This window comes from Cydia pomonella, chromosome 8, assembly GCF_033807575.1.
Source record: "Cydia pomonella isolate Wapato2018A chromosome 8, ilCydPomo1, whole genome shotgun sequence".
Taxonomy (NCBI): Eukaryota; Metazoa; Arthropoda; class Insecta; order Lepidoptera; family Tortricidae; genus Cydia; species Cydia pomonella.
In genome coordinates, this window is record NC_084710.1 from 1,114,785 (window position 1) to 1,128,292 (window position 13,508).

The window sequence follows — 13,508 nt, forward strand, 5'->3', positions numbered from 1 at the left end:
AGTTTGTCATGAAGATAAATTCAGTAATTATAATAGCATATTATTATAAGATAATAATTAGTTTTATTTTATGTACGATAAATGTCATTGTCATATTGTGATATATGTCATAAAAAACAATACACAATTTAATACTTTTCGTGTTCACGCAAAAAGTATGACTAAAAATTAGTTTTTTTGTTACTATCAGATTATCACAGCGTAATTATATAAAAAAAATGGATTTGGGCTCTATATTACTGTGTATTTATATTATTTAAAAAAAAATATTTCAACATAGTAAATTTGTCTATCTAGAGCCACACATGTTTACAAATCGGTATTTCATCAAAATTCACAGTCTAAGAAGTGTTGAGACTGCTTTTACCCGCATTTTCTTTCGCTTCAGCTTCTAACACGGCCTTTGCTTCTTCAGTTCCTTCTAGAGGAGCCGTTCCATGATATGTATCTTCTGTGTACACTCTGTTAGGTTTCCTCATAGTCCCATGTAACTACAACAAAAAAATAGCTGTAAACATTGTATATTGTACTGAATTAAGAACAAATCATTGTGGTTATTGACATTCTTATTTTTCAATTCGAAATAAGGTAGAAGTACTACTAGTGCTCGACGCTGCACTAGTACTCAACATGGGGACTTTATGTCAAAGTGACAACGATTAAGTTCGAATACAGAAAAATCTTTGCTGTTCAAATTTAACCTATATTTGCATGAAATAAAGTGCCCATGTCGGTGACTAGTGCAGCGTCGAGCACTAGTACTTCTACCTTAATGGTATTTTATTTGCTCTTATGCCTTAATACATTCTTTATCATTTAGCCATTGTGTCAAACAAAACATTGTAATTAGTGCAGGATTGAAGACGTTGATGCGAAGTATGAAACACAAACCAAATTATTATAAACAATAAAACATAGGAATTTCAGGATTCCGCTTAACGTTTTCTTTATGATATTTCGGGATTCCTGGACAGAAAACATATAGGTGTTTAACATAACAAGTGTTCTCTATAGAGAACATCGGACAGGTCGAGGACGGGGTTTTGTGATTTTTTGTTTGCCACCCGTGAACTTACCCTATCCCAAAACTGGATGTTAAAGGCAAAGTTGACGTGAGTGAACTCGTGATGTTGGTCATGGAAGGAGGCGTCGGGCTGCCAGGGCTGCCACCACTGCGCCTTGAAGTCAATACCGGAGTGGTCGATGATGCCGTGGTAGAAGGCATAGAGGGCCACGGCATAGAAAGGAACTGAAAATTTAAAAAAGGAGAAGACACAGTTCAGCCTGTTTCTTTTTTGCTGATTTCAATAAATAAGAAAATATTTTGCATTAATTTTGAGAAACGAAGAATGAATTATAATTGAAAAACTGTTTCAATGCCGTCATTGAAAACTAAACTTGTACTATACCTTGATAGTAGAAGTATAATTTTTAGCAATTTGTCGAACATTTAAAAACGGTATTGGTTATACATAGTTACAAACGATATGGTTTTAAATTAAACATAAACTGTTAAGAAACCCTAATTCATGGAGATCATCGGCATACATACGTTATTCAATCATCCAGTCATCTATCAAGCATCCTGCATTCAAAATCCAAAAAGCAATTGACGCCAAAGTTTACATAAACTACTTCATCATTTTCTGATTTTCCCATAAAAACAATTATACGAGCATTTTGTTGTTGTTTTTGCGTCGTTCTTCCAACATATCACCCAAGCTCTGTTATTTTCAAAAGCCGTCAGTGGAATACCATTCGCATTAGGTACAATTAGCAAGATCTACCAGAAACACTACTGTTTCTTGTCAATCTTTATTTCCAGTCTTTCCAATATTTCAAGAATGGTATTTTTTAATTTAAGACTTGAGTGATGTTAATACTTTAAGGAATGATTTAGTAAAATTACTTAATTATATAAGTACATTGGTCTTCAATGGCGCTGTATTCGTGTATAGTGCCGAAATCATAGATCACGATTCTGATTTTAATTTCTTGTTCTGAAACTGTAATGGATATGATCTGTCTATTACAATTCATGCACCATGCCTCGGGGGTTCCTATTCGTTCTAGTATATTTTAAGATTGATGTAGATTTTAAATATGTCACCCTTCTTCAGTAAGATTTTAAGTTATAAAGTAATATATTGTTACGTTTGTTTGAAACATAGTTTATAGTTTAGAATGAAATAAACTATAAACATAGTTTATAGTTTAGAAATGGCACAGGAATAACATCAGAATCGAACTCATGGTCGTTAATAAGTTCGGCTCTATAATGAAGTAACAAACACTTACTCCAATGCACAGGGAATGTGAACAGCGGCAAGCACAACGTCAGCTGGAGATGCAAAATCTCAACGGGGTGGATAGCGGTGACAGAGAACGCCGTGGGCTGCTTGTACTTGTGGTGTAGCTTGTGGAAGTTCTTGTAAAGCCACGGGGTATGGTACAGGCGGTGCATTATGTAGGTTGTGTAGTCCTGGAATGATTAGATTAGATATGGGTAATGGTGTGTTGTGTCCAGCAGTTTACTTCTTCTTCTTTCGTGTCGAGGTTCCCCTAAACAGTGGATGGCAAGAAATCAGCAGTGCTGATAGCCCTGACCGTCGCGTCCCTCAGGTCAGATTCCGAGCAGGAGTACGGGCACGCGGGGCATGCCAAGAGGTGCGCCATGGTTTGCGGTGCTGTGTTTTTTCAGTTTACTGAGAAACATCACTTGGTTACGTCTTCTGCCTGATTAGATTATAATTTTTTGAGTGTAGCTGTAATTTTTTCTTTTACTTTGTCCAGCTGTTTTGCGCCAAATCAGAATACCATATAATATTTCGCCTATGAAAATAACTAGCATAAACTAATCGATCTGTTATATTAACTACTGTCTAAATCTTCTAAGGGAGTAAGCCCGAATTTATTTTATTATATACTCAAGTTAGATAAGAATTCTACCTAGATATTTATCGAACATCAAAGCAAAGGGCAGTGCTTCATGTAACATCACAAATTATTTACTTGTATTATTCAAAAATATCCTAGTTTCCATTGGCCTATCATCCGTAAAAGCAATTGTAATATATTTGGTTGTTTTAGCATTAAGAAGAAGATTGATGATAGCAGGTAAGCCAGTTATGTACATAAACAAGAACGTGTGTATTAATTACAGTATACCAAGTCAACCTCAAAATTGTTTGTATTATTGGGGTATGACCTTGCATATAAAGCCGATGGTCCCGGGTTCGAGTCTCGGTAAGGGCATTTAGTTTTGAGATGAACACAGATATTTGTTCCTGAGTCGCGGGTGTTTTCTATGTATGTATTTATCTATATGCGTATATATATCGTCGCCTAGGACTAGCATAAAAATATATATTAATACAGATCCGTAAATACATGATTCCGATCATTACGTTTTAATAATATAATGCTATTTAACTATCAATAGTACTCACATTGATAATAAATATCACAGGGATTTGTAGCCAGAACCACCACCAACCATACTCGTCAAACTGATAGTAGACAGTAGAAGGATTTCCATTCAGGATGTATGTGGCCAAGAGAGCAGAGAATGTGCCAGTGACGACGAGGGACAGACAGCCAACCATGATCTCGTGGCGTTCCAGTTCTGGGGTCAGCCACTTGTTGGGTTGGATTTTCCATTCGTGAGCGCGATCCCGTCGTCTAACGTAGAAATACCACTGTAAATCAAAGCAAATTTTCGTCTTAATTTTCGTTTTTGTGAAATTTTTATCGGTACCTATATTTCTCTTGGCAATCATTTCGACAAAACGATTATCAGATCACATTAAGCCGGCAATGATATTGCATTGTCATCAAAAATAGGACAGGATTAATTGGAAACTCATGATATCATCCTGTTCTCGCCCAGTGTTGAGCCTATGCCTCTGGAAAAGCTTAAGATCCATTTCGCAAGATTTAATTTCAGCCGGCACAGGTATCTGAAACGGAGAAGCTAAACATAAGCTTCTAAAATACCTACACATTCTTTTTAAATATTTTTAGGGTACTGTTGTGGGTACCCTATTATGGTGAGGAGGTAAACAAAGATTCACTTAATTACATCTATTTATTCAGACTCCAAATTGGTATCAGAAGGTTACATTAATAGAAAACACGAACGTTTAGAGAAAAGGCGCAAGACCAGGCGGCGTCGCGGTATCGCGTATGTATTAAGAATGTGCGCACTTGTCGAGCTGCGCTAAGCGACTGCTCGTACTAAATGTTCATTTAAACTGTTTACCAAAACTGCTGACTCTAACGTGCGTCGACGCCTTGCCGCTACATCATTCCCCCCCTTTTTGAAAAAAAAAGGAAAAGAATAATCAAAGTACAACAATACAAGAAACAAGAAAAAAAATATCAATGCTAACAAAACAATCTTACTCGCTATGAGTGTGACACATACCTCATGCTTATATGCAAAAAATGCTTACATTGTATTCTAGCGCTACGAATGTAAACAAGAGCTGTGAAATAAGACTTATACCTATTACATTACACGTTTGAATAATAACATTGTTGTTTCATTTATAATGAACGTGGTGGTCCATAGTTCTGAGAACTTAACAGCGATTACAATTACACCTTTGAGCACTTCATAACAACACTTATTGATACACTTGTTGTGGGGGACTGGCAACAGTATGAACTTTAATAGCTGTGGGTGGTAAATTTCCGATTGTTTTCTGCACCCACGATCTAGCACATTGTTTGCATTTCATTCTCACAAAATAACATATTGCCAACAACAAAATTATTCCCAATGCGATTAGTCCAATTCCCACATAATTTAGTTTTGACTCCACTTGATTAGACAAGTTTTCCACTTTTGCTATCGCTATGGCATTGTGCGAGTTGTTTTCCTCCTTTCCTTGACTTAAACCCATTTTTTACAATTTTTCAAAACAACTTTACTGACAGGAAATTTTACTCTTTAACGTGGAACAACGTGCTGAACTGACTGTATATTAAATATAATTGCAGCTAATCTAATACATCTTACTTAAATATGGATCGACAATAACAAATCATTACATTTTTTCTTACATTGTCACGTACCGCTTCGATACGTTTTTTTTTAAAAATCAAACAATGTCACAAAACATTTATGACTACAGTATAAAAACTCTTACCTAAGTTGCGGGTCTCGTTTTTCAGAGCCCGACTTGAAACTGATAAACCGGTACTTATAATTACTATTTGGAATGTAGCCATCCACCCAGTGCAATGGCTACCACACTACTTTCGGGAAATAGAAAATCTACCCCCGGGGTCCAGGCTCCGTCCAGGAGATGCTAAATTAAAAACAAAGTAGCTGGACCCGAATTTCACAATTTCCAGGAAAATCTCGAAAATTTAAAATGTGCCATCCCTAGGCAACGTCTCCGTACAAACAACCTAACCCTGCAAAATACCTAAGCGGAAACGAGTCTCAGTACTGTCTATATTTCAACTGTGCAACCTACGTGCTACAATTTTTATTCATCAAGCATAAATCTAACTGGCCTATTTACCGTGCGTCCGCTCCTCGTGGTACGAATTAAAGGTGTTGGCGTTTTACTCACTAATGGCTTTGTAGGCTCACTTGTGGTAGTTGTGGTTAACCCGTCATTACCTACGCTTCTGTTACTACCAGAATTATTATTGCTTTCAGGTTGCTCTTTTAATAAAAATGCTGGCTTTAGCCTATCAATCGATATTTCTACCTGTCTATTGGGTAACTGAATTTTAAAAGTTTTAGGTCTCCTATTTAAAACTAAATATGGTCCATCGTAATTGGGAGTAAGCGGTTTTTTTACCATATCGTTCCTTATAAAAACGTGAGAACATGATTCTAATTCTTTGTGGACAAATATTTTACGCGAATCGCTATTCGCTCGTGACACGGGACGTAGGCTATCGACGATCGACCTAAGTTTCTCTACATATGAAAAAGGGTCATTGCAATTTATTTTGGAATGTGTGTAAAAATCACCTGGCAATCTCAAAACATGACCGTAAAGCATTTCTGCTGCACTTACTTCGTTATCTGACCTGGATGCTGCTCGAAGTCCCAGCAAGACCGTAGGTAGCTCATCAGCCCAGGACGCGTTGTCTGCTAATCTGGCTTTTAAGCTACTTTTAACTGTCCTATGCCAACGTTCCAAAATCCCGTTGCTAATTGGGTGATATGGGGTTGTACGTACCTTGTGTACCCCTAAAAATTTCATTAAGCTCTTAAACAAATCACTCTCAAACTGTCTGCCTTGATCAGATGTAATCAAACTTGGGCAACCGAATCTGCAGATCCAATTTTCATAAACCACTCTCGCTACTGTCTCAGCTGTCATGTCAACTATTGGAATGGCCTCTGGCCACCTGGTACGTCGATCTATCATTGAAACTATATATTTGAAATTTTGAGCTGTCGTGGGCAAGGGCCCCACGATGTCCACATGTAAATGTCTAAACCTCTCCGCGTCTTCAAATTGTCCTAATTTAGAAACTGTATGCCTACTTACCTTTGCCCTCTGACACTGCACGCATGCCTTTGCCCATGTGCCTACATCTTTATTCATGCCTGGCCAAAAATACCTCTGGGCTACCATCTTGCGTGTGGTCCTAATGCCTGGATGACTAATGTGATGAATGGCCTCGAACGCTATCTTCCTGAATTTCTCCGGTAAATACGGTCGAGCATTATCACCTGATATTTCGCAATAAACCTTACCTTTTGAGTTGGGCATACCTAACATCTTATATTTCGTTTTGTTCGCTGTAAACAATTCTGCAAACTGCGTATCGGTTTCCTGTGCTTGCGCAACTTCCTCGAAATCGATGACTACAGGGCAAGCTATTGTTTCTACACGTGAAAGCGCGTCAGCAACTATATTCTGCGAACCGCTAATGTGTTCTATCTCGCTCGTAAATTCGCTGATGTACATTAGCTGTCTCGCTCGTCGTGGCGTCTCTTTTGCTGACCCTACCTTTGTTAGCGCTACCGTGAGAGGCTTATGGTCCGTGTACACTATTAATCTCCTGCCCTCTATCATATTCCTAAAATACGCTATAGACATGTATATTGCAGTCAACTCTCTGTCATATGTACTATACTTTTTTTGTGCATCTGAAAACGCTTTCGAAAAATAACCTAGCGGTCTCCAGCTATTGTCTACTCTTTGTTGTAACACGCTACCCGCTGAGGTTCCCGATGCATCTGTCATAAGCGCTAGCGGAACGTCTGGGACCGGAAACGACAATGTAATGGCGTTTTTTAAGCTCTCTTTACATTGCTCAAACGCGGTCACTGCTGCAGCGTCCCACTCGATTTTGGACTGATCCTTTTTTTTTGAATTATGTAAATACTTATTTAAGTGACTCTGCACATCCGCCGCTTTGCCTAAATGTGCCCTATAAAAGTTAACCATTCCTAAAAAACGTCTAAGCTGCTCGACGGTCTCTGGTCTCGGATAGTCTACAATTGCCTTAACTTTATCGTTGCGCGGTCGCAGTCCGTCTGCCGACACTGTATAACCTAAAAAATCTACCTGTGACAGTCCAAATTGGCACTTGCCTAAATTAATTGTCAAACCTACTCTGTCAAAACTCTCAAGTACCTTACCTAAATGCTCTCTGTGCACGTTCTCGTTCTCTGATGCTATTATTACGTCATCTATGTAGCAAAATAGGGATGAACTCGCACCTTGCTCGTCAGTGATGGTTTCTATGTCTTGCAGCTGTGCATTCATGAAGCGCTGGAACGTCTGTGCTGCGTTTCTGAGCCCAAAACAGAGTCTTGTAAACTCAAATAAGCCGAAAGGTGTGATCACTGCGCTTTTCTCGATATCTTCTGGCGCGATTTCAATGGCATGGTAAGCGCGGTTGATATCTAGAGTTGTGAATATTGACTTACCCGATAATCCGTACGTGAAGTCCTGTAGTCTAGGAATTGGGTATCTGTCCGGCTTGGTGACAGCGTTCAGCCTCCTGTAGTCGCCGCACGGTCTGATCTGCCCGTCCTTCTTCGGCACTACGTGTAGTGGGCTTGCCCAGGGACTCTTGCTCGGTCTGCAAATACCTAAAGCTTGCATGTTACGAAATTCCTGCTTCGCCTGTTCGTACCTATCTCGCGGTAACGGCCTAGCGCGCGCATAAACCGGAGGTCCCGAAGTCTCTATATAGTGCTTTACACTATGTTTAGCAGGCTCCTTAAATGACACAGGCTTTGTTACGTCCGCGTAACGCATTAGGATGTCACGGTATGGGTTATCATCCCGAATGCATTTTATGGACGCTAACTCGCAACGTACAATGGACCCGATACACTTCAAATTCGTCACTTTATCAACTAATATTTTACAGTCTAAATCTACCATTAACTTATGAGTCCTTAAAAAATCAGCACCCAGTATTGGTCGAGTCACGTCGCACATTATAAAGTTCCACCGAAAAGCTCTGCGCAACCCTAAATTGAGCTCTAACGACACGATGCCGTAAGTCCTTATCTCCGTGTTATTCGCTGCGTACAGTTTGTAACTATTACTATCACACTCGCGACGAACCGTAGCACTGAACCTACTGACCGGCACTATAGATACGTCTGCTCCAGTATCCACTAGGAAACTCATACCACTGTTAAAGTCTACTACACACAAGCGGTGGCTTTCCGTTCTCGGCTCCACGCACCCCCCAGCCGCTCCAGGGTGCACCGCGTCTAGTTTCCCTGCGGTGGCTGCCAAGCGTACGCTGCCGGCGGCGCCCCGCCTGCCGACTGCTGTGGCCTCCCCCAGGCACACGGCTGGATACATCCTCGTGCATTTTCTCTGAATTTATAGTGGTACCTGCATAACCAGTCGGGTTTCCTATTTGGTCCGCGCGACCTCGACCGCGAACGATTCCTCTTCAGCCGGAAATCTCTTCCTCTTGGTCTTGACCTGAGCTCACTTACTTCGCCTCTGAGCTGCTTGATTTCCCAGGCCATGTTCCTGAACTCGCAGATCAAGTCGCTGGACACGGCGCTCAACGATGCAGTAGCCTGGGCCGCCGGGGCTGCTACCGTCGCAACCACCCCTGAGCCCATGGACTCCACAATCTTGTCCGCCATAGATACCAAATCTTCTGGTTTTGTCTCTTCACCGACCGCCGTCAGGATCGCCCTTGTCGCCGTCGGTAGCCGCTGTAGCCACAACCTTTTCACTGTATCGTCCGACACATCAGCATTCCTGGCCGCCTCGGCCATTCGCCTGTAGAGTTGTGAAGGCTTCTGCTCCCCGAGCTCCATTTCCTTGACCAGCCTATTAAACTGCCGATCCGCGCTCTCCTGGAATGCTGAAATTAATCTGGCCTTGAGGGATTCATAGCTCCTCGCCGTAGCATTATCCAGCAAATCGCCCACGGTGCTCAGTTCCTCTTTACCTAACTTGCTGATCACCAGATCGAATTTCGCCTCTTGGCCCAATTTCTGTGGCGCCAATATTGCCTCAAACTGCCTAAACCAAAGCTTGGGCATGTCTTTCCAGAATGGAGCTATCCTCGACGATACCGTAATGGCCGCTAAATCGCTCTCCATAGCTGCTACTTGTCTCGGTTCCGTAGGTCTGGTGCTTGGTGATCCCGCTGATCCGGTGAGCTGGGGTCCCGCTAACTTAGCGGATTGTTGTTCCGTAGTCCCGGTGGCTCCCTGTCCCGCGCCGGGCTGCTGCACTGGTACTCCGAGCAGGGTATTACCGTACATTTGAACTACAACCCCCCCGGTATAGTCCACGTTCACAAACAACACGCACTTAATGTCTTTGCGCGGTGTTTCACTGCCCGCCTGGCCTGCCCTATTATTATTTAAGAGTTCAAAACAAAAACGAACGCGGGGTCACCACTTTAGGGTACTGTTGTGGGTACCCTATTATGGTGAGGAGGTAAACAAAGATTCACTTAATTACATCTATTTATTCAGACTCCAAATTGGTATCAGAAGGTTACATTAATAGAAAACACGAACGTTTAGAGAAAAGGCGCAAGACCAGGCGGCGTCGCGGTATCGCGTATGTATTAAGAATGTGCGCACTTGTCGAGCTGCGCTAAGCGACTGCTCGTACTAAATGTTCATTTAAACTGTTTACCAAAACTGCTGACTCTAACGTGCGTCGACGCCTTGCCGCTACATATTAAAATCTTCGTCTTATAAAAAAGTAGTTTCCAGTAATGACATAAAAATATCCCTTGTGTTGCTAAATAATAAACTCACATGCAAAAATCCTCCTATAAGGAAGTACATCGAAAACGACACGGTATGCGCTGCAAGGAAGATCACACCAAAGTTCTCCATCTTGAGGTTTCTCTCGGTAAAGAGGCTGAAGAAATCTTGAACTGTCGCGTTCTTGTCTTCTGTGTAGGTTCCGGTAATCTGCTTCAGCGCTGATACGAGGATAACTACCCATTCTCCTGAAATGTGCAAAGTACAGTTTTAATGTAAGTAATAAGATAAGTTGAAAGAACGAAAAAAAAATGGAAATATATTGACATAAAATGTTTTTAAAAACCCGTAGAAAGGATCGAATCATAAACCAAAATGTAACAAAAAACGTTATGTTGTTCAAACGCAGATAAAAAGTTCAAGTGGCTTAGTAAATGCGAAGGCTGAAGGTCTAGTTTCGCGTAGGGCCAAAGGTCTCGATCGTCCGAGGAGGTTGCGGGAAGCACACACCTTCTTATTGTGAAAGCATATCTTAATTGTGAAAGCCAAACTGCCAGAACAATAACACAAGTGCCTAAATACGAAGGTCAATGGGCTCCGCGTTAGGCCAAAGGGTCGGTCGGAGCGATCGACAGATGCATGCTTCCTGCAACTTCTACAAACCTAATTGCAAAAGCCGAAGAACGAGCTCCACATAGGATCAAAGGTTTGAAGTGTCCGGGAGAGGCGCGCCTACACGCGAGGTTGAAGGCCGAAGGCTGAAGGATTTTTTAATTGTGCCTTTAATCTAAAGGGTATTTTATTTATATTCGTGGAATGACTTCCTACTACATACCTACTCATTCCCATACACATCTATTCATAATATTCTTAAAATATGACATGTCAACATCACAAAAGAAGAATAATAATGATGTATGTCTTGAATAAGGAAAATACTTTTCGGACAAAAGTTTTCACAATGTTGGTGACTGTTAAGGATATGTGTTGAATTAAAATTGCAATAAAACCATTATTTATTGAATTAGAATTACAATTGAAATACGTCAAGATTAAAATATTATGTTCTACTTTGGTATTAATAAATTAGTTAATGTGTCTGTCAATGTCAAATAATTGCATTACAGCATAAAAAAATGTATCAATAAGCCATTTTTTAAGTTTTCTAGTAAGATATTGGTACTATTTTGTTTTTGATGCCATTAGGCAGAGCATTATAAATCTTAGGACCAGACTTGCTCAGTCTGACAACAGTCATTTTTGGCTTACTAAATGGGTGCGAGTGAGTTTGTTGGTAACGAAAGTGTGTTTGTGTGTGTGTGTGTACGTGTTTTTCTATGTTGAATATAAATTGTAAGGGTAATGTGAGTATAGATAGAGAATATACATTTATAATTTATCCTAATTAGTAACCAACATTGTGAAAACTTTTGTCTGAAAAGTATTTTTCCTTGTTTAAGTGAACATGATAATTAATTATCAGTTACACATATTAAATCAATTTTAGCGAACGACGATTAGCAAGCGAGATAAGTGATCATCAATCATTTGCGTCACGATTACATTTGATTACTGTCACCAACTCATGCTATCGACTTTGAGGTCGTAAATCATTTCATTTACAATGACTTAATTATGGCCACCAAAATTTATGTAATCCTGATAACAGTGGTTTTTGTTATCGTTTCAGGATATATTGAAGAGCATAAACAAATATACATACTTATATTAAAGTTAAAGAATAAACGCTCTCTATTCTTTATTATATTCTTTAAATACGTGTACTATCACCCATACTGTTAACTGTCCTTCGGTGGACTTTGTTACAAAAGGCATCACCGATGGACAGTTAAGAGTGTTGCTGTTTGTACGTTACGTAATTCAAATTCCAGTAAAAGTTTTTCTCCAGAGCCATATTTCTGAACAGTTTTTAAGGAAAAGTTTAGAGATGCAACGAATAGTGGCTTGGCCGATTACCGAATATCGAATATTCGGCGGAGCCATCGGCCGAATAGCCGAATATTCGGCCCCCGAATAATCGGCAAGAAGTTTTACCTAAAATGAAATAAATTCGAAAGCGCGCGTGCATGCGCTGTGCAAGTTGCAACTTATTTCTCGCTGTAGGCAGTCTTTGATATAAATTGCGCTTATTCTTTACGACATTGCGGTGCGTTAGATTTCGTCGTGTGTGTAAAAAAATATTTCGTATTATTTTTCTCATCTTTTTGTATTACTATCTATGAATATAAAGGTAGTCTGACTTGTAGTTTGTTACTTTTTAAACCCCTCGTTTGCCGTTATCTACGTGTTAACGTACTATTCGGTATTCAGCCGAATACTATGCCACTATTCGGTATTCGGCAGAATAGTGTTATTATGGCCGAATACCGAATAATGGCCGAATATTCATTGCATCTCTAGAAAAGTTATTCTATGATAGCGAGTAGGCTAGATAAAATTTGTTTTGTAGGTAATACTCATCAAAAGCTTTAGAGAAGTATTAAAAGCACATGTTACTTGTGTTAACTTACCTCTTAATGTAGCGCCTAATGTAAAAACTGCAAAAGTAGCGATGATTGTGCTAATAAAATCTGGTATCCTTTCAAAAAACTTCTCCAACGGTTCGGAATATTTCTCGATCCATCTAACTCCATCAGTTAGAGGGTCCCAGTATCTTCTTGTTGGTTCTGTTTCTTGCTCATTCTGTTTTTCTGCCTGTTCTTTCGGCTTTTCAGCTGTCCTTTGGCGGACATTTTCTGTCATTCTGAAATTATTATTTTGAAATATAATTATGGTGATAGTTTCTACAACTAAACTATTGCAGAATATGTCAAGTAAGGTATATCAAATATGGTATCTAAAATTACTTTTATATTAGGTATTACTAGAAATCTTTACAAAACTACATGCTGTAGCATTTCTTAGGAGAATGTAAGTGCACGCAATAAGAGAGTAAATTTTCTTTATTGTGTAACGTCAAGTGATTTTTTTTGACGTAGAAGATGGCGGTGCAAGGAATCTTCTCCACATACCGGACCGAAGAAATATTATGGTTGAAAAGCTCTTTTAGATGTTGAGGGGTTGGAAAATATATAATAAAAATTGCAAGAATGTAAGAGTTAAAACAATGGTGAATAAGAAGGCACTTGAGCTGGGTAGAAATTAAATTCAAATATTAATCTGATTGGAAATAAATAATCATGACATAAGACTTGAGATAATTTTATAGGTTCTAGACAGTTATAATGGTCTCTTCTTGCGATTTAAAACATAACTTCCAAAACTAAACTTCAGAAAAAATTAGTACCTTGATATTATA

At 39.6% G+C, this 13,508-nt stretch overlaps 1 protein-coding gene across 1 annotated transcript; it reads right to left on the minus strand.

Moving 5' to 3' along the window:
• Positions 1 to 341: 341 nt before the first annotated feature.
• On the minus strand, positions 342 to 13,089 carry LOC133520293 (uncharacterized). The gene is made up of 6 exons (XM_061854662.1): positions 12,721 to 13,089; positions 10,241 to 10,437; positions 3,450 to 3,698; positions 2,299 to 2,482; positions 1,077 to 1,249; positions 342 to 491 (listed from the first exon to the last, which is right to left on the minus strand). Exons 1-6 carry the CDS (start codon positions 12,950 to 12,952, stop codon positions 342 to 344), a joined length of 1,185 nt encoding a protein of 394 aa, XP_061710646.1. The 5' UTR covers positions 12,953 to 13,089.
• Between the last annotated feature and the right edge of the window lie 419 nt (positions 13,090 to 13,508).